This window comes from Aquila chrysaetos, chromosome 3 (assembly GCF_900496995.4).
Source record: "Aquila chrysaetos chrysaetos chromosome 3, bAquChr1.4, whole genome shotgun sequence".
In the NCBI taxonomy this organism is placed as follows: Eukaryota; Metazoa; Chordata; class Aves; order Accipitriformes; family Accipitridae; genus Aquila; species Aquila chrysaetos.
The window spans coordinates 61,517,050-61,539,071 of NC_044006.1; the positions used below are offsets into that span (position 1 = coordinate 61,517,050).

Below are 22,022 nucleotides of genomic sequence, written 5' to 3' on the forward strand. Positions count from 1 at the left end.
CTGATGATGACAGATTAAAGTGGTTGGTCAGTGACAGCTGAGCTTCTTCCTCATTCTGTTCTCACCCTGTGGTTTTCTTACTTGTAACACTTGCTAGTCTTTAGCAGTCAGTTATTAACATGGTATCATTGCATCTTCTTTGGCTGAGTTTTGCTGTTTGAAGTATATTACTCAATTCATACAGTGGTTAGAAAAAATTACACTAGTGAGACTGTTAGAGGTTTCTTCCAGTACTTTATACTTGTTTGCTGAGCATTGCTGTTACATTTATTTTGGCAGCAGAGATAAAATACAAATACAAATTCAGTTTTAAGACCAGAGTAATCCAAGTACAAAAATTTGCATATTTTTCTAATTTTAGATAATTTGAGTGTATTTGAAAACCCAGATATTGTTGTTGCTATAGTTTCATTTGGCCAAACGTGTTTACAAAACACATTGCTTTTAAATATTTATACATTTTGGTGTGGCTTAAGGTCCTTAGATCAGAACTGAACTATGCAAAACAGGTAAATGTGACTGTCACTGCTCAGAGAACTTGGTTGGTGGACTGTACACTTAAGGTATTTCAGCACAGATGAATGTGTTATGATTCTTAGTCATCAGCAGTAAATCAAGCAGATGAGTTAGCTGTTCTAGGTGGTAGCTGTTTAATCAGTATAGCAGAGGTGAGGTTTATGGGGCAATAAGGCATTGAATTTCTGAAAATTTTGTAATACAATTTTCCTCCCACAAAGAGCACACTGTGAGAGCACACGTGCATGACTTGCTAGCAGAGCAAAGATACAGCTCAAGCTCACAACAGAGTGATTGGTTAATATTGTAGTGTTGAATCTGAAGGACTTTGCATTGGTTTTGTTTTAAATGGCATAAAAAATTACATCAGTAGTAAAAGCTATTGGAACATTCAAAGGATCACATTGATAATCTGGGAGTTATCTATTCAACAGTAGCGGGTAATTTCCATGTCATTAAAAAAATGTTTGTTGAAATAAATCAGCTGTCTATATATGCGGCAGAATAAGAACAATTTATGTATAGCAGTATTTTAAAGCTACTCATTGTATAGGGAGTACTAGTATATTAGTTGTTAGAACTGTGAAGGAAGTTATTGCACAAAAAAGTTTCCTCTTTTTGTTTCTTTTTTCCCCAGTCACTTCTCTGTCACACTAACGTGCCTAAATAACTCTGTACACCATGGGCAAGAAGGGAGTGAGCAAGTACTAGGAACAGGTTCTTAAAGGATGGCAGCAGGTAGAATGGGGTGACTGAGGCACAACAGAGATGCAGGAGTGTTGGCGTCAAGAGCTCTTCATTGAAACAGAGTAGCTGATCACTCCCCTGCATTAAAGCTAGTCCGAATAACTTTATTTTAACTGTAATATGCTAGGCTGAGAATTGCCTTTCAGAATGAGATTCACTAGTGGATCAGCTGTTTGCTTAGGAGCAAAGGTTCTTGTCAGAAGGGGCAGAGACTGGTAACAGCAAGATTCAACAGCATTTTAATATACTGCCTCAAACTCAGAGAAGCGAAGTGTTTGCCGCCTTGTATCTAGGTTGTAATTGACGAACATTGTGACACAACTGCTGAAAATGATCTGTGGTGTTTTTTCTGAACGGATTACTTGGCCTTGTTAAAAAATCCACACTGCTTGGAGATATGCAGTGTAATGTTTACATTCTGACTTGACATGATGTTTCTGGGGCAAGCAATAGCCTCCAGTTTACTTCAGATACCTCTTTGTGAAACCTGCGACAAAGATGCACCTTTGTCGTACAGGTTCTTGTCATAGAGAATACTGCCCGATAACTCAGACTGCTCTCCTTTTTGTCCAAAAGATGTGATCACAGGTCACATTCCAGCAGAGTAGGTTATGAATAGAAAGCTCTTTCCTAATTATTGTGGTCTTAGAAAATTATTTTTGTTATAAAAAGGTTTTTTTCCTGCTCCATTTTAATGTAAAACCAATTAATAGTTCTTCACATTAAGTTAATCTCCATATCTAGTTGTTTTTGTTTGCCATCTGATTACTTTTTCCTCCTTTTTTTTTTTTTTTTTTTGCGTGGCTTTATTTCTTGCTCATTTTTTTCCCATATGATTAAAGCTGATGGTCCAGAAACTTGTTTAGTTCTATATTGTAGTTCTACATATAGGCTACATCTAATTAGCTTGTTTACATGATTGTCAGAAAGCATACCGTGTTTTTATACTGTCACAACAAAGTGAATTGATTTTTTCACAAGTTTTCTTAAAAGCTCCAGAAATTGGAACTTTAATGTGCTTAGCTTATCGTGGAAAAATTGGTGCAAGGTCGTATTTTTAAAATAAAAAAAAATAATTTAAAAAATATTCTAATTTTTAATTTTTTATTTATTCAGGCGAAGAGCTAAAACAGATTTTAATTAACAAAGTTTTCAACAGTTCAAAAGATCACAGAAGGCTATGGTCTGATTTTGGTTTTAAATTTTTTTTTGTTTTTTCTTATTTAAAAAGTTATCCTTGGGACTTTCGTGATAATAGCTGAAATTTTATGTGAGGTTGAAGAGTCATTTGCATAGCATTTGTATGGAAATTGCTGTTGACAATGAAGAGGCTGCAGAGTTGCCCTGTCTGATAGCAGGCAACTTCAATCATAGTCTAAGACTTTTGCAGCCCTTGCAGCACAGCTCATCTTTTCTTTAAGAGTATTTTTTGTATAAGACGGACCAAGTTTGCATTTTCTGTTTGTAAAATTTCAGTTGTAGGTTCAAAATCAGTCTGATTGATGTATTAATGGTTCAAATCAGGTTTATGAATGACTGCCGTGTAATCAAAAGCCTTATTTTGCAATAATACTGTAGTTAGCTTGTTAATGAACATGAACGTCTGTTGACACAGCTGTAGAGACCAGTGTATCTGAGTTGTAAAACTAAAGGACTTAGATTTGTAAAGATATTTAGCTTTTCTCAGTATGCTGTGTTCATTTTGACTGTGTTTCATGACGGTTAAGGCTTCAAATGCATTTAAGATTTACAGGACTGTATAATTCTAAGCATTTTTTTAAAATCTTAGTAAATATTTTAGAAAGTAGGAAACTGTTTAAATGTTGAAAAGTAAACTGTGTGGCAAAATATAAAATGAAACAGTCTCTCAAAGCAAATCAGAAAAGGGGAATTAGGCAGGAAAAGGAAGGAGTGAGAAGTTTCTGCTTTTATTTGTGGAAAATCACCCAGTGAGTGATATCTGAGGACTTCTGTGAAACAAACATTTCATCTTGAGGAGTTTTGACTAGTTGTGTTAATTTCAAAGGCAAAGCTTGCAAGCTCTGTATAGCATCATAAACTAAACCAGTTTTAAACCTTTATAATTATATTACACGAAAATGGATATGTAAATATTTAGAGGCTTTGTTTTATTGGCAGTATTTCTTGGATTTATTTCTGTGAAATCAAGCATCCAGTCTGGAAGCCATGGAGTAAGATACCTTAGTTTAAATTAAGGTAATAAAAGTTGTGATTATACAGAACTAATCTGTAGTCTATATTTTTTAGCATGTTTTTTTCATCACAAAGGAGTTTCCCTTTGTAGAGAAGAAAATAGCCATTCAGGCTACTTAATACAAACAAGAAATACTTGTATTTCCGCAAATATTTTTTACAACTTTTTTTGGCAGAAACCGGTTTATACCCTTTATTTCACTGTGAATAACTTAAATTACTTAATTTGTGAAGTGCAGTGATGTTCTGACCATTCATTGTACTCTGCATCCTCTATGATGTTCAGTAACACAGAGTTATAATATGATGTATGCGTAGATAGTTGTGATCATAGAGATGTATTCTTTCATAACATTTGAACTGTTGGTTTTGTAATGTTAACCATCTCAAAAGGTCGGAATGTTAGACACGATGCTTTTTTCACGTCACTTTCTTTAGGTGTTTAATCTGGGTGATGGTACAAAAAATATCTTTCACAGGTGTGTTTTAACATACTTAAAATGCCTGCAATAATACAGCTCAGCATAGTGTCTCCATATTGTCTAAAAGAATTAGCTGGACTGTGTTGTTTTAATGTAATTCAGTTTGCATTTTTATAGCAGAGGAGCTCACCAAAACTAAAGTACTTTACAGACCTGTTGGAACTCAGTGGTTTTGTATGACACATTTTGAGTCCTTTTATTCAAGAAATGAGTAAATACCCAGAACTGGTCTTAAGGTTTGTCTTCACTGCATTGTTACCTTGAGTTTGCCTGTGATTCAGTTTGTGTTCAAAACTGCAACATGGGTGAAAAATACTTCCAGCTGTTTGGTATTGTGGTGTGGTTTGAAGCTCAGGTGTTGCTTATGTGAATTAATATAATAGTGAGTTGCTGCTTCGCTTAAAATAATTCAACTGTGAAGACAAACCTAACTACAATAAATATGTTTTGAAATTAGTGCTGGTAGTTGTTTAGTATTTTTTTTCCTGTTTTGTTTATTTGTTTTTAAATTAGGGTGTTCTGTTGTTTTTTTTGTTTGTTTTTGGGTGTTCTGGGGTTTTTTTGTAAGGTTCTCAAAACTGTAGGGTAGGAGACTTGCACATATAAGTACTAACATGCACCATTGTGCTTTTAATTCCCTTGCTTTTGTATGCCAGTGTATCTCGTCTTTATGTGGACTATGACAGATCCAAGTTCAGTTTAAACTCCACATGTTTTTGTTTAGTGTGGTAAGATTCTTGTTTGCTTGATATGTCTTGACTTGCAGTTGTCTTAAGTTTACTTTGAACACCATAACTTAAGATTTTGTATGTAACACTATAACAAAGACTTTTATGAATGACTTACTGCTTTAAGGGGGGCTAATACCTAATCAGCTGTCCTAGTCGTATGTTACTGAAAACCATATAAAAAATCTGGTGTTTTTTTTTTCTTCAGTCTTTGTAACACTTCTTGTTCCTTTGTAAGTTCTTCTTATGAAAGCTCCTGGCCAAATGAACAGGTCCCTTTACAGGTACATTGAAAGCAAACCCCTTGTCCTGAGGAGCATGTGACTAGATAAGGCCGCCTCTTTTTTAGGAGTTTGCCTGAAACATCAAAATATGTCTGTGGGCCCTGGCTGTTGCATCCTTGCAAGCTGTCAAATTTGGATTCTTCAGCATTTTTTTTTCTGGTTTAGAGTTCTCAGCTACCTGACTGGAAAAGGTTTTTTTGGAGTATTTGTGACTACTGTAACTGCATAGAAGCAGAAGTCCCCTTTCTCTTCACTGAGATTTCTAATCTCATTTGATTTATGTATTGGTACTCCAGTCATTTTTTATTTTTTTTTTTTTTAGGGTTCTTCTCCAAATTAGTCTCAAAAGTTGCAATTAAGGCTGTCAGAAAACAAAAGCTTTTAGAAATTTTGTAACATTTTATTCTTATGTAGTAAAACAAAACAAGACCTTTTCATTTTTCTTCTTTACTAAATGTCTTCCTCTTCTTAAATTGACCATCTCTCCAAAGAAAAAAAAACAAACACACCTTTACAGTTAAAGAGTTTCCCAGCCAGTTGTTTTAGCTTTCATTTGGATTTTTGCCTGAAATATGGAATATCGAGGTGGACGTTCTTTGCCCAGTTTGAGGTGGGTTTAAAATCCAGATCTTCAATATTATGGGCAAGCATCCTGTGTGAGGTCTTGGATTCACATCCATCTTCCCACTCTTCATCCAGCCTGTTTGGTGCTGTAGAGGCATTAGTCTTGACTGAATTTGGGGGCAGAGATCTCTGATGGGTTTAATGGGGATGAGAGAAGGGGACACTAAAATTGAAATATAGTGATACAGGCTTCTTAAAAAAAGGATCTTTGAAGTGACTGATGGTAAACGTTTAGTAAGTGGAAATATTTTCAGTGGAGGAATTTCTCACAGTACTGGAATGGAGGAGAAACTTTCATGTTAACTGGAAGTCAAATTTAAAATTAATTAAATAACTCACGTTAATTAGAACAAATTGCTGTACAGTATAATTGAATTTAAGTACCAAGCATTTCTGTGGATAATAAGTGTTGATAAAAGGATATAGGTCTTGATGCTTCAGGACAAGCTGACAAGTTTGAAATTAATTATGGGCAGATACATTATTAGATGTTTTTCCACTCTGCTGTGGGGATGTTAACAGATCTTGTTTTACATTTCTCGTACAGCTCATTATCCTGTCTGTGAATCCTGAGCAATGTAGCTGGGTTGTGTGTGATAGACGTGGTCTTTATTTTGTAGCTTCTTGTAGCTGGGTCTCTGAATAAATAAAGCATGGCTTATACCCTCCCCTCAAATCTGTCATACTAGTGTATCTGTAAAGTCCACGGGCTGTAAGTTTCTTGCTCATAGTATATTTTCCAAAGAAAGATTGGAATCATGAGTAAAAACATAGAATATGAGTGTATGCACAGTAAAGGAAAAATCACTAAGGAATTTTTGACCCATGTTTGTTGTAAAAGCTAGGGGGGAAAAAATTCCCATTTGTAACACTGGCAGCTTTCAGTCCAATATCTTGAAGTGGAAAAACTTTTGTGTGTGTGTGTGTTCCTAATAAATACTAGGCTCAGTAGCATAAATTACAATAGATATCAAATATCTTCAATTTTTATTATATTCATGTTTGGTTGTGGGTTTTTTTTCTTATTAAGATAGTTAAACATTTGATCTTCTGAATTTAATATGAATATTGTACTAGTGAGAAGTTGTCAGGTTATATTGGGGAAAATGAAAATTACTGTCTGTCTTCTGTTCAGAGTCTGCATCTGTGGACAAGTCTGTATCACATTCTTGCACAACTCCTTCTACATCTTCTGCTTCTGGACTGAATCCAACTTCTGCACCTGCTTCATCTGCTCCTACAGTTCCTGTCTCGCCTGTCCCACAATCACCAATTCCTCCGTTACTTCAGGACCCAAATCTCCTTCGACAGCTGCTGCCTGCTCTGCAGGCCACCTTGCAGCTTAATAATTCTAGCGTAGATATATCCAAAATCAATGAAGGTAAGGATTCTTTAAAGTTGATATAATCTCTTATTTACACACATTAGTGTATTATTGGATATTAAGCATTGTAGTAAATGCAAGTCTTACTTTAAATGAAGAGTGAATAAATGAATCCCTAGATAAAGTAGGGATTGATTTTGTTTGTTTTTCTCTGTTAAACTTTTTTAAATTAGCCAAGTAACGTTTAAGGTTGTTAAGCTAATAAATGCTGATGTATGTGAGCAGTCTAATTGAGACTGGTGACTTAATCGCTGTATCAGCGTTCATCTGTTGCACAAAATTTAGTTAGAGCTTTTTGTTCTTTTGTTTCGTGTAATGTTCTTTGTTTTCTGTAGTTTGTGCTGCTATTCTAATGATATGTGTTTGCAAATACTGAAACTCCTAGGGATTTTTAAATCTTGTTGCCTGTCAACTTTTTTCTTTAGTGGAACATGTTAGCTTCTCTGAGTAAAGATAGCATATCAGTAATTTTGCTAGCAAGTTAAATTTTGCGCATGTAATCGGTGTATCCCTTAGATTTTTGTCACATTGGCCTAGTTTATTAGAAGAAAGTTTCGAACTAGCTATAGTGCCTTTTGCTGCAAGAACAAGTAGAGTTGATGCATTTTGAATGTAATTTTATCTAATGTGGTGTCTGCATGTGGCAGGTTACTGATGAAGAAAGTGGTGTGGATTTTTTGTTTGCTTCTTGGAACTTCTTGTGCACTGATCACCGATTTAAACAGGAAGCAAAACATTTACATGTAGTGCCTAGAGTTAATTAACTTTTTAAAAGTGCAAACCATGAAAGTCAAAGTAAAATTTTACTTAAAATGTTACTGTTTGGTATGTTAAGATAATCTATAAGGAAAAGCTGTCTTTCTTTTAATCAGCAAATATTATGGCTTCATTCAGTACTAATAGGTGAGTAGGTTATTGTTTTTTCCTGTGCAGGGAAAAGCTTTTTAAACTATAGTGCACTAGATTGGACTAAAAAAGTAGGACTATCGTGGTTTCTGTTAAAAAATGAAAGGTTAGTCAAGACTCCAATTGTATTTCATTAGAAAGCTGCCAATTTAAGTTCCTAGTAATTTTCTCTTGCTATATCTGAGCAGCAGCTATGTCTGTCTTGGAACAAGAGTTTTTAGTACTGTTCTGATGGCATGAGGGCCTGTCTGGCAGGTCCATGTGGGCAGAGTGACTTCACCTTGCACAGCAGGACTGCCCTTACTGTTCACATGATGCAGAGTTATTCTGTGTTTGTGCTGGTGAGTCAGTTTTTTCAGACTTGTGCATGGGTAGTGTATGTTCAGGAAGTGTCCCACAGAGCCTGTACACCTTTTTGAAAGGATTAGTTCAGAAGCTGAGTCTCATCAGCTCATACTGTAAGATGCTCTTCTGGTGTAGTGCAGTTTTAAAACAGTTGGTTGAAAATGATTTAATTCTTTACTGGAGGAGGAGGGGGTGGGACAGCTAAACCCAGAACAAAAAAGTTTGTGTTCTGTTTTTGTTTGTGGTTTGGTTTTGTGTGTGTGGTTTTGTTTGTTTGTTTGTTTTTAAGAAGAAACACTGAGTGTCTGGATTTTTAACTTGAAAGTTCCTTTCTTTTTCCTTAAACAGGGAGTCTTCCCCCGCCATCTCTTTTAGTGAGTTAGTGATACTGCTTTTTTGCCATTTTTTTTAATTACTGTAGTTTAAAATCCCCCCCCACATTCTGCTTACTACAATAACAAATTGAACAAATACTCTTTTTATGCTTACAAGAATTATTATTGATCCATAAGGTCAAGCTGACGAGTTAAAGTTATTTTCTAAAAGAATTTTTTTAGTGTATGTCTCAAAGGTAAAACTACTAAATAAAGGACTTGGTTAGACATGCCAGGCATTCATGAATTGAATTCAAATAATTGAAAAATAGTTCAGGTGGCTCTTTGGTCTATTGTGGATACGGGAACAAAGTCAGAAAGAAAATGCGGCTTCAAATGTATTTAGGCAGTTTGAACAGTTTAAAGTGATGTTCCAGAATTGTCAGTAAAACAGAATGTTTGTTTTTAGTTCTAACAGCAGCTGTGACACAAGCCTCTCTGCAGTCTATACTCCATAAAATTCTTACTGCTGGACCATCTGCTTTCAATATCACTTCCCTAATTTCTCAAGCTGCACAACTGTCTACGCAAGGTATTCAGAGTCTTCTTTTCACTTATGTAAATTTGTTACGTTGCATTTTATAAAGGCTGACGTTGCATTTTATAAAGGCTGATACAATTGAAACTTGTAGAAGCTGTCTCTTGTTTTATCTTTGGCCATCTGGTGTGGAGAACGTTGAATGACTTCTTTTTCCAAAGATAGGATAAGAAATTGTAACTTGGGGAGCAGGAAGCTGACAGGCAACTAAGTAAATGGGTTTCTCTGTTTTGCTTCTTGGGATTTTCTTTGTATGTTAACTAACTCTATATGAGTAATGTGAAATGTGCAAGACCCTCTCAATTTATTTTGAACCTTAATTAGACATTATTTCATGTTCAATATAAAACACAACTCTTCCTTGGTCAAACACCCTTCTTGTAATACTGTGCAACTGTGACTCTTGGGGGAGGCCTTAAATTCTTAGAAGAAAGTTTATTCTATCTGGTGGGGGGGGGGGGGTGTTGTAGGCTTCTGTAAGTAGTAGCTTCCAGGCAAGATATTCCTTCAGGTATCTTTAATACATTCTTATTTGTAACTTAATAAAGCTAGAAACTTAAACCAAAACAATAAATGCAGTCACGTTATTGAGTAGGTAAGCAGTATTATGCTAATGCTAATTTTTAACCAGTAATTAAAACATGGGCAGGGAACTGTTGGTAGATGCCTAGAATAGGTGAATAGTTTTCTAGATAAACTCTTCATGCATTCTTTCGGTTAAATCGAGTTGAGCACTCTAAAATAGGAATCACAAATGAAACTAATTTAGTCTCTTAGTGTGTAAAAAGCATTGCATAATAGCTTCTTCTCTTTCCCCCTCCCCTCAAGTTTTCAAAGTGGAAGGTTTGGGGGGAATACAGTTCTTTAGTTAGGGTTGTTGTTGAACATTTGATTGTTCCAGTTGTTCACCCCCCCAGCTGTCTCAGGGTCAATATGTTTCTATATTATCTAATACAGCATACTCCAAAGTACCAAAAGAAAATCTAATTCACATTTAAGATAGGATATGGTTTTATTAAAGACAGTCTTTTTTTTTCTTTACAGCTCAGCCATCTAATCAGTCTCCAATGTCTTTAACATCTGATGCCTCATCACCAAGATCGTATGTATCGCCAAGAATAAGCACGCCTCAGACTAACACCGTTCCGCTTAAACCTTTGATGACTACGCCACCAGTATCATCGCAGCAGAAGGTAAGCTCCTCTTGATTTATGCCATATTGTAGTAAGAAACCATTATAGGTAATACAAAGTATTGCTGCTATATATCTGTATGCTAGAAGTTATATACAGGATGATAAAATATGTATGTTATCTTTCCCAATAGAAACAGAAACAACTGGTAGCAACTACTTGGCTATGTTTTTTGCAGTACAACTCTAGCATGGAATTCTAGTACGCTTTTCTGTTCTTGGAAGAAAATCTTGTGTTTGCTTCAGATGCTGTCTGGAGATATTACCAAGAGATCAGTATTTTAACATTTAAATGGAAACAAAAGCTCACTCCAAAGGCAACAGCTGGCACAGTTCTCTAGACTTTAGCCAATTTTTAGAATGGGAGAGAAATTCTTGGGGAAGTTGACTTGATGTAGTCTCAAATTTGGTTTAGAAATGTTCTAGGTGTTTACAGGGTCAATAACATTATGTCCTTTTCCCTTCTGCCCCCTCACCCCCATTCATTCAGAATTCCTTAACTGAATCAGTGACTAGGAAGCATTAACTGAAGCTAATAAATAAGCTCCTAAGGTTCTTCCTAAGGATGAAGTATAAAACATAAAGTTGTCTTCCTTACTTTTTTAAACTTTTTTTTGGTGCGATCCCTCTAGTGGGTCACTCTTCAGAGGAAAAATGCCTTTTGCAGAATCTAAGCTCAGTATTGAATGTCCTACAAGTGGCAATGCTGAGGAATAAATTTGGTTGAAGTTGAGATTATTTATTTATGTATGTATGTATTTATTTATTTATTTTCTCTGTCCAGCAGATCAGAGACTCTGTTTTGCTGTGTACAGGTGCGGAAAGCAAATGTAATTAGAGGCACTCAAGATGAACTTCCCTTTAAGGGTTTTTCTTTTTCCTTGTTTGAAGATTTGTGTTTCATATTATAGAGCAAGGGTGGGAAGAGATACTGGGTTAAAGGACCTATTATGAAGGAGGATTTTGTTATTAAAGGGGACTGAAGGCAGGGCTATTGATTTGCACTGTCTGGTGGAAAGTAACCTTTTACATTAAAGAGTTTCGTAGCGATAGGTAGAGCTGCAGGGCATAACACTCTTGTGACTTTTAGGCAAGTTTAAAAAAATGAAACAGAAATTTTGTTCCGGCTGTGAAAAATGGAAGTCGATTGAGGAGGATTTAGACCTCTCCTAGAGGTTTCTTGTTTTCATGCAATGGGAGCTTGTCCTGTCTCTTCATTTTACAGATCTTTCTTTCAAGATTGAGACCCTCAGATTTTAACCCAGTCCATCAGTATGTTGCTCAGTGTATGTAGTATCTTATCAGCGTAAGAAGCATGACTCTCGACTTTGGAGTGAAACCAGTCTTGTTTGACACTCCCCTGCCCTGCCCCCCCCCCAAATCCCTGTTCTCCACCACCCTTCACACCCACCCCACCCCCTGCTTAGCTGAGGCATCTTTCAATTTTCTGCTTGGAAGAGAACCTCTTGTGTCTTGAAGGCCTTCAAGGAATACTTTTATCTTCAGGAGGACGGATTGCATTCCTCATTCTAGTCTAAATGCCTCATTTTCTTACATTTGAATTTTCTCATGGGCACAAAGAAAACCAAGTGATTCTTCCTGTTTGTTGTGATTGACAATGGTACAGTCAATTGTGAAAGCTTCATGTTTATACTAATCCTGCTTGTTGTCTTTGTTTCTGCTCTTGGAGTGCATCCTCAATCTATGTGGTCACATCCCATAGCTAGGTGACAAGTAATGAAATTATCAAATAGCAGACTTAAGAAGGGAGATGTCTGGCCCTTTCAAATCCTGGGATATGAAAAAGAATCTTCTTAAGTTGTTTAGTGTCAGTAACTGGAAGTTGATCTGTTCTGGTCTCTACAACCCAGAGATCTGGATCTACTTTGTTTATAAAGTTCTGATTATCAGCTACATTATAAACGTGGCAAAAGTTTTATCCTTTGGGATCTTCATCTACAGTGTTTTCTGAAATAAAACTTGAAGGAAGGACAGCTCAGCAGGATTTCCCCCCTCCAAGACATTTAGCCTTGTTTTATAAACTTAGCTTCTTTAGTATTTATCATCCTGTTACAGATGTTTTCCTAGAACTGTGCAGACAAACTTGAACTCACTGCCCTTCACCGAGTATGAAGGCCAGCATGATACCTATGAAGTAGGTGGTGTGGTAGTAAACTATGCCTTAAGAGAAAGTGAAGGCAAGTCAAGTGTTGTAAGTAGGGCCACCTGTCTTGGTAGACCAACTGTATAATTGAATGCTTTTGGACACCCAAGCCTTCCCTCAGGTTTTCAGTAGAAGCAAAAAACTTCAAGGCTAAATGCAGGTTTGATAAGAGTTGATCTGAGTTCAGTGTAACTATAGCAAGGCTGCCACTCTGCAAAAACCCTGTTATTTTATGCTTTGTCTGATAGGAGAATCTCTATTTATATGCAGGGCTGTGTGCCTATAGTTAGTGACTTGGCATGCAGGATTTCACCTCTGGTTATCTTCCAAGTAGGATATTGTGTGTTTTATTGATACATATATAGAAGTTCTGCTGAAAGTGGTGACATCTATATTTTGATGAGCATGCTGTGACACATTTTGAAATTACTATATTTTAATCCATCTTTCCTTAAGATTGTACCACAGTGAGGTGAGATTGCACATCTGGTATATTTTAGAAGCACATATAATGTGGTTGCAATCAAAGTGTTAAGTGTAGTAAATTTCTGAGTTACTCATTCTAAGCTATAATGTCTTTGGCTTCGGAATGCTATTAATCCTGATGGACTGTTGTGCATTATTACATACATCGGCAAGTTTTTACTCTCATCCCTCTGTAAGGAAGTTACAACTCTTACTACGCTGGGGTGTCATAACCATAAAAGCTTTCTATTTAATAGGTACCTCAAGTAGCTTCGCAGATCAGCTTAACAGAATTAGCAGTAATGATTGACAGCAGGATCTTTTCTTGGGTTTTGTGTTCCTCCAATCTGGTGCTAACAACAGAGCTGTTGAAATATTAACTTGAATTGTTTGTGTGTTTAGTCCCAGAAGTAACAAATTCTGGTTCAGCAGCAGATACTTCTCCAGTTCAGTAGGGAAAGAACTTTCTTCACCGTTCTTGTATTCATGTAATTCAATTCCATAAGATGGGATTGAGATGAGAACTTAGGTGTTGATAGCTCCGGTGTGAGCATGTCTGTTTTAGTACTCCTTTGGATATGTCAGTCAGGTTAGCTTATCCAGTTCTAAGAGTTTAAAGTAAATTATGCATAATCAAGATGTGGTGCTGTGCCAGGACACACTTGCTTTCAGAGCACAAGCTCATGGGCTTAGGGTGCTGCTATGCAGCAAGCATAGACAAAGCTGAACTAGCACCATGCAAGCAGAGCCTGGTGCCAGATGCACAGATACTTGGGCTGGCTCTGGGAACAGTGTACTGCCGTTTGCACAGTAGGGCCTGTTACTTAAGACTACATGAACATGTCTATACCGTTTATAAACACAAGCTGGTATGTCTGCCTGGAGGTGTGCTGTATGCACATGGCAGGTGAGGTGTTGCAGGCTCGAGGATCCTAGGCATCACATTTTGCTATTTATCTGTGCCTGTGTAGTATGGTTAGAAACTGTTCTGAATTTCTACAAAATAACTGTGTAAAGCATGTTACGCAGACGTGTCAAGCTCAGCGAGAATGTTGCTTATGGAATACTGTTTTATTTTTTAGCCCTTATTATTTTTCTGTCCCTAGTACACTTACTTAGAGTCTTTGAAACACTTGGAAAAGAGTGAATAGTTAAGAGATTTTGTGGGTCATTTATCTCACAAATCCCAGTTTTTCTCTACAATCCATTTTTGTTTTTATTTTTGCCAGCCAAGGAGTTGGTTAGTTTTCCAGTTTGGATCTGCAAGGTGATTATATTATCTCTGATGGACTTCCCTTTTGAAATTGTTCCTTCTGTTTGAACAGCCTCAATAGTTACGCCTGTTCACAGGGTGAGCAAAGTTCAGGCATTAATAACAATGTTCTTTATGTCATACATTTCATAAAGATACTCAGGTAGTCTTTTTTCATAAATCAATTTATGAACTGCTACTATTTCACCCCCCCTCAACTGTGTAATTCTGTTGATTTCAACACACTGAGTGATCTTAAAATGATCTTGCTTTATCTTTCCAGAACCATGACCTTTTCATGTGCTATTCAGACTTTTTTTGGCTTTTGATGATAATTTTAAAAGGCGGCTTTTCCTCTTAGACATATAAGTAGGTTTGAGATTACATTAAGATTTCCTGTATACTTAAATAAATGAACTTATGTCTTGAATTTACTTTGGCAGATACTGTCTGACTTGCTGTCTGTGGTTTGTTTCACAGAAGTCTGTTTCTGAAACTGAGAGAATTTCTGGAGGTTCAGATGACCACTAGTTAGTAATCTACACCAGCCTGATGGCAGCAAATGCCAGACAGGCTGCCTGATTTATGGTTTTTGTCTTTTTGGATCCCTAAACCTATTTTTCTTCCCTCCCTCTTTCTTAAAATTGTTAGCTTCATTTTCCAGGGTGGGAGATAAATCTTGGAGCTGCTTCCTCTCTTGTACATGCTTTAAAAGGGACAGAGGTATGCAGAGTGTGAGGCAAAAAAAAGTATCTTGAACTTCATTTACTGGAACTTAGACACTATTATATTCCCAAACTTTTCATCCTGTTGTAGTTCAGTCATTCACAGAAAAAAAGACCGCATCTCATTGCTGGTGTCTTAATATCTTAAATGTGAATGTGTACTACAAAGAAAAAGCAAAAAGCTACTGGTGACTCTTTTTTTGTCATTAATTTGTTTACAACCCACAGAAGAGTTAAAAAGGGGGAATAGCAGACTGACAAATACGCTTTAAATTGTTTTTCCATTTCTGATAGAGAAGTTATAATACGGTTATGTCCTAATTCTGCTCTTGACACTGTGTAATGTATTTTCAAGGAGGGAACTTTTAACTTTTTAAGTGAAAATTTTTATTTGGGGAATGAACAATTCTTCTGAGGTTGAAAATGAGCTTGGTGCTTACATGGAAGATATAGTCCAAATTGAAATTGGGTTGCACTATTTTACCTAATATTCCTGCAGTATTTTGACAAGTCAGATGGATCTAAATTTGCTTCTGTTATGTCTGTTAAGTGCTCTTTTTATTTTAGTAAAAAAAGCTATCACAGCTGTGGAGCTAGAGAAGATTTTAAAAAAAAAAAAAACCTTGTGAAGAATATAAAAATTCTGTCAACAGAAGACCTTGTATCAAAAAACCCCACTGGTCTTGTAATTTCTGTGTTTTCTTCTTACACTTGATACTTACTGTGGAGGAAATCTAATGAAGTTTTGAACTTTCCAGGTTGCTACTCCAGGTGTTAAACAAGGACCAGCTTCACAGGCAGCACCTCAGCAGCCAGTAATAGCTGACAAGCAGGCAGGACATGAACCTGCCTCTCCACGAAGTCTTCAGCGCTCAAGGTATATTGAAATACTTCTCTGTGCTGTCCTCTGGTTTTGCTCTGGATCCAATGTGTGTTGTATATGTTGCAATTTGTGGATTCTTCTTTGGCCTATTTATTGAATATATGATTTCACTGCTGATACTGAGAGGATGCAGCTAAGTATCTTTGTTACAGAGGATCGACCACATTAGCTCTATTTTAGGACCACCACTAGAATTCCATTCACAGAAGCAAAACAGAATTCATGTTTCTGCCTTGTCACTCTGGAGTTAATTTTACAAGTGATTCCTTGCATTGTGATTTCTGAGTTTGGAGCTTTTGTTTCTCTCTGTGCAGTTGTGGGATTAAATGCTTTAACTCTGTGATTTGCTTAGTGTTAGATGCTTGTGGTGTCTTGCTGTAGTGTAATTCGATTTTTAAATGAGTAAGAACTTTTGTCTATCAGGCGATTTTGCTGCTTTAATGAAAAACATTAAAAAATGAAGTAAGTTATGCTTTTCCTTGGCCAGACTTTTTTGTCAACATCGCAGCCTATTCAGATGTTGCATGATAGGAACATTTAGCCATGGATTTACAAGGTGGGTTTAGGATCTGTATCTCGTCTGAAATTTGTCTTTTGGGAAGATGGGCTTTTCGTTGTGTAGGATGCTGTGCACTTTGTCATATTGTTTCCAGGGGCTGTAACTAAAGATTTGTCGTAAGATCCTTCTGTGATGGATGTCATGGTCTAGAACTGTGGCAGGAGGAGATTGCAGGTTGACTTTTTAAAAAGTGCATCATCACAATGGATTCCTGTAAATCTACAAGGTGTTGTACTACTTAAAAGCTAGATTTTTAGAGTGGTTGAATATGGTGGTATGATATCAAAAAACAAACAAAAAAACCAACAACAAAAACCCAACACTCTTTCCTTGTCAGCATACCTGAAGCTACGTGGTGGTACTTTCCAGATCATAAATTAGTGAGATCCTTTTGTCTGCCCTTCTGGGACTACTAATAAAGGGGACCTTTGATTACATGTCATCAATGTACTAACATTGTTAGATTTTCAAATCTGTGTTGGGTTTTGCTGTTTTTGTGGGGAGAAGGGGATTGTTTTGTGTTTGGGTTTTTTTGGGCAGTGGGTTTTTTGTTTGTTTCCTTGGCAGTCCTGTCCCAGTGACTGTCTTTACTGGAGACACTGCAATATTGATCAGTTTGAGTTTACAAACAGAAGCAAGTCAGAAGTTTTTGAGCCTTTAATGTTGGCTGTCTTACAGACACTTGATTCTAATCTTTGGCAGATGTCTAACCTACAACTCATTTTCCTCTATGGGTAGAATAAAGATGTAGTATACCAGCTCCAGTCTCTAGTAATTATGGATGGTGCCATTTAAATCTTTCTGAATTACAGTACCAAAAATAAAATTATACTTGGCAACAGCTAAGCCTTTTTAATACGGGGACTAGACCTTTTTATAAGGAGTGGTGAGGTTTTGGGGAATGGCTCTCAAGTCACAGACCCTTTTGTCCTTTGCTGATCACCCTTTCCCCATAGGAAATCTTGCTAAGGAAGATAGTCTTATTCTTGGAAACATTCACCATGGCCTGGAGTCTGCATGAAGTGATACTGGTGGGCATTTGACCTGCTAATCCATACCCCACCCTCCCTTTGGGTTATAGGACTTCCTATTCTGGCATAACCCTTACCCACATCGAGTTCCCTTTAGGGATCTACTGGTCCTCTGCAAACCATTGCTCTGCTTGGCATCAGCATTTTGCTGGAGAAGCGAAGCTGAGTTTGTCCTAGCAACTGTACCACTGAAGCAGAGGAGTCATGCAGAGTACATGTCCCGTATTTGAGGAGGCTGCAGCGCAGAAGGCAGTGCGCAAGTAGAGGAGAGTGTGCAGGCTAGTATCAAAGATACTGTGACAATTTTAGTATTATTTAGTATCCTGTATATCTCAAATCGTTACATGTTTGTGACTATGGTATATTGTGCATCACGACTTCATGTGTTTCTCTGTCTCATTTGCAAAAAATGGAAGATTAAGGAACAGGTGATTTGGGAAAATCCTGTGTGACTGGTATTTTCCTCAGTGCAGTGGAGTTGAATGAAAATGGACCAGCTCAGATGTAGATTTACTCATCTGCAAAAGGTTTCCTGTGTCTAGGCAGTATTTCTGAATTGATATAGAACAGATTATTCCTTTGTAGTAGGTAAAAGCAATCACTTGGATTGGGAACTGCTCTTGGGGCTAACTCCCTTTACTTTTTTTATAGGAATGAACAACAGCTTAGCAACCTGAACTGTGGACAGGTGGTCCAAAAAGAGGGTCTATGAATTAAGGTTGCATTTTTCTACAGCTGAAACACAGATTCATTGTGCAGAAGTTAATCACAACTACATTTCCTTTGCTTTTACTATTATTAAAAGTTTTAAGTGAATGGAGCTGAAATTATTTTTAACTCGTTTGGGAGGAAGCACTGTCTAAGAAATATGTGAATAGCTATTGATAACTTTAAAGGTGTGAACATTTCAGTCATGTAAGTTAGGAAGTTAATGCAATGTAGCCATACAGTGAGTCTTTTTGTAAGAGATGATTCCAAAGACATGCCATGAATTATGGCTGCTTTAAAAATGGAACTAAATGAGTGCTTCTATAATTAATAGTTTCATCAGGTTGCTAGTTTCTCTTTATTTCCAGAAAAGACTTGGAATATTTTTCCTTTACCTTAGAAAATGCAAAACTGCTGGAGGAGGAGGTGTTTCCTCCCATTTTTTGTAGGTTGTAAGATTCTGTAGTTTGTAGTAGTGTATTTCAGAAACATCCTGTTCTCATACTCTTGTATAGATGTTTTTACCTCTCTGGAAGCATTCCATTATCTGTGACATAGTCGGTCTTTCCAGCAGTTAAGGCAGGTATATTTGGCTTTATCAAAGCATTTAAAAATACAGCACTGGAACTGTGTGTCGTTGCTGCATTTGTAGCTCCCCCTGCTGCTAACATAGCAGTGCTGGGATATTTAGTGACTATGTTTTATTCATAATTAAGATACAACTTTCTTTTTGAGAAACCCACGGATTTTATTTATTTTCCTGAAATGTTTCTGATGGGTTAGAGTGATTTTTACTGATGAAATAGGAGTCGGAGAAGCCATATTGATAAATGGAGAGGAGGCAAGTCGTAGAGGAACTTTGATCCTATAGAACTAAGTAAGCGTTGAAGGTGATGCCTCAATTCTACTTAGTTAATAAATATAGCCTTTCTCTGCACCATCAGTCTGCTGATGCTGTATAAATACTTAGAAACATAGAATAATTTAGGTTGAAAGGGACTTTTAGCTGTGATCTAGTCCAAGACCTTGCTCAAAGTATGACCAGCAAGTTTAAATTGCTAAGGCCATTGTTTAGGTGATTTTTTTAATATCTCTGAGCATCTTCTAATGTTTGACTACCCTTACGGTGAAATGTTTTTTCCTTATGTCTAATTAGAATTTCCCTTGTTGCAACTTGTGTCTCTGTCTCTTGTCCTATCACTGTGCACCTCTGAAAAGAGTCTGGCTGTCTGCTCTCCCCATAGGTAGTTCAAAACAGTAAGAAGATCCTTCAGTGTCCTTCCCTCAGCCTTCTCTTTTCCAGACTGAATAAACTTTTAGCTTCTCCTGATATGGCATGTGCTTCAGCCCCCTAGTCATCTGTGTGGTCCTCTGCCAGATTCCTTTGGTGTGGCAGTTTAATTCTTGTCCAGTTTTGGGCTCCGTACTGCACAGTGCTCCAGGTACTACGGTCTCATAATCTCTGAAGAGAGGGGAAGAATTGCTTTCTTCAACCATGTTCTTGCTAATACAGCCCAGTGTGTGCTTGGCCTGCTTTGCCACAGGGATACACTGCTGGCTCACATTTAACTTGTCCACCAGGATCCTCAGGACCTTTTCTGCAAAGCTGCTTTCTACCCACCCAGCCTGTGCTGTCCCATGGGGTTGTTCCAGTATTGTTGCACAGGGTTGTTCCACCCCAGGTGCAGGACTTTGCATTTGTCTTTTTCGGACTTGGTTCCTGTCTGCCCATTCAGGTTCTTCTGAATAACAACCTGCCCTCCAGCATATTAATCGCTCATGCAATGACAAGGAGGTGTCATGTGCAAACTCACTGAAGGTGCACTGTGTGCCACCATCTAGGTTTTTAATAAAAACATTAAACAGTATTGGCCCCAGTGTTAATCAGTGAAGGACAGCACTAGTCACTGGCTTTCGATTGGTCTTTGTACTGCTGACTGCAGCCTTTGAGCCCAGCAGTTCATTCATTTTTCCACCCACCTTACACATGAAATGTGGACGGGATAAGTGAACAGTTTGGCTATAACAATACTATGGGTGGCTATAACAATACTATGGGAGATGATGTCACAGGCCTTGCCTTAAGTCAAGGTAAATAACATCACTGCTTTCCCCTTATCCTCTGAGCCAGTCACATCATCATAGAAGAGTGAGGTTGGTCAGGCACAATTTGTTCTTGGTAAAAATATGCTGGCTCTTTTTTTTGCCTTTTAGTCTTTCATGTAGCTGGAACCCCTTCCAGAAGACTTGCTCCATAACTTTCCCAGAGACTAAGGTCAACTGGCCTGTAGTTCCCCAGATTTTTGTCCTTGTGCTTCTTGAAGATGGCTTTAATGTTTGCTTTTTTTCCCCCATCATCAGGAAACTTACCTGCTCACCATGCTGCTTCAAGATGATGCAGCATCTGAGTTATACTGGCCAGCTCACTGATTACCCTTGGGTGGATACCATCTGGTTGCATGGACATATGTCCAGCTGGCTTAACTGCTCCTTAACTTCTTCCTCTGCTGTAGGTAATACTTTATTCTCACTGACTCTGCTGATGTGCTTGGGATGTGGGAGGCCTGAGAGCAGACCACACCCATAAAAAAGCCAGGCAAAAAAAAGTGGCCGACTATCTTGGCCTTTTTCATGTCCTTTGTCTCTAGGTCCCCTTGCTTTGTAGACCTCTTCCTTAACCTTTCATTTGCTCTTGATGTACAGCCCTTGTTGCCCTTCATGTTCTTGGCTAGTTTCAACTCCAGCTTCAAAATCTAAATGCCATTTTTTCCTATCAACTGAACATTTCTACAGTTAAGCGTTTGCACTTGTAGGTGGTTTTGAAGTAGTTGAGCCAATTACGGAAGAGAACACAGAGCACGAAACCCAAAGAATACTTTTCCCCCCAGTTACATCATATATTCCCTTTTGCAACTTCTGCTGCCTGAAATCAAGGGAAATTTATGTATACAACACTAACAAAGCTGCCTGCCAAAATCCTTCTGCGTAATTTTTTTTTTTTTTTATTCTAAGCTTTTAAACAAGTTTTGTGGCTACTGAAAGGAATGAGGTTAAAGTCTGCTGCAGAGCAGTGTGCTGTACCGAATTTGTTGGCTGTTTGTTTGGAAACCTGCTGTAATTCTTTGCAAGTGTGTGATTAGGATAAATGGCTGGGCATTGGACTGTAAAGATAGTTGCATTATGCTAGGATGTTTTCAACCCTCAAGGGTGTAGGTTAGGTGATGAATTAAGATTCCTCTCAATTTGTTTTTTCTTCATATTACTTTATATCACTTGCAGGCAAGTAGTAAGAAAGTTTTAAGAAATAGACCTAAATTATGTGCTGCCAGTGGGAGAGTGATTGTAAACGTAATTTTATGAGTAACAGCTAGGTACTTACACGATTAGTACTGCTATTTCTCAGTATATGTAGTGCCAAAAAACATCGTAACTGTGAGGTACCATCACTGTTATGGTGCTAGTGATGTTCTTTTGTCCTGCTCAAGATTACTGCGTCCTTTGTCTTCTGTGACAAGGGTGGAAAGGACAGAGCAGACTTTTCATCCTGACCTGTCCTTGTTCATGTTTGCATGGATAACTAGTGCTACTCCCACCTCTTCTTAGCAAAATAGAAGAACAGAGCCCCTTTCTGGCAGCGGGGGTGGGGGGGCAGTGATTGAATGAATGCTGGAAAGGGAAGAGTGTAGAGGCCTTGTTTTTGCAAGGGATGGGCGAGTAGAAAAGGGCATGTGCTGAAACGTCAGCTTCTAAGCTTCCCCACCATGGGTTATATACCCCTCCCAGCACAAGTTCTGGTTTCCTAGAAGATCAGATCACCTGGACAGCAGTGCTTGCAAGGAGGATACAAACCCCCACATTCTGATCTTTTGTTTGATAACGGTGATACACCAAATAGCAGTTT

The 22,022-nt window shown here is 37.6% G+C and overlaps 1 protein-coding gene across 5 annotated transcripts in view; it reads left to right on the forward strand.

Annotated features, from left to right (window-relative positions):
- Window positions 1-22,022, forward strand: part of WAC (WW domain containing adaptor with coiled-coil) — a 64,796-nt gene that overhangs the window by 33,407 nt on the left and 9,367 nt on the right. For 4 of the 5 annotated variants that reach the window (XM_030009132.2, XM_030009130.2, XM_030009133.2 and 1 more), the window contains 4 exons: window positions 6,731-6,976; window positions 9,014-9,136; window positions 10,187-10,335; window positions 15,699-15,817. In XM_030009132.2, coding sequence (XP_029864992.1) covers window positions 6,731-6,976; window positions 9,014-9,136; window positions 10,187-10,335; window positions 15,699-15,817 — 637 coding nt within the window. The remainder of the gene's footprint in view (window positions 1-6,730; window positions 6,977-9,013; window positions 9,137-10,186; window positions 10,336-15,698; window positions 15,818-22,022) is intronic. The other variant, XM_030009134.1, reaches the window with a different exon arrangement.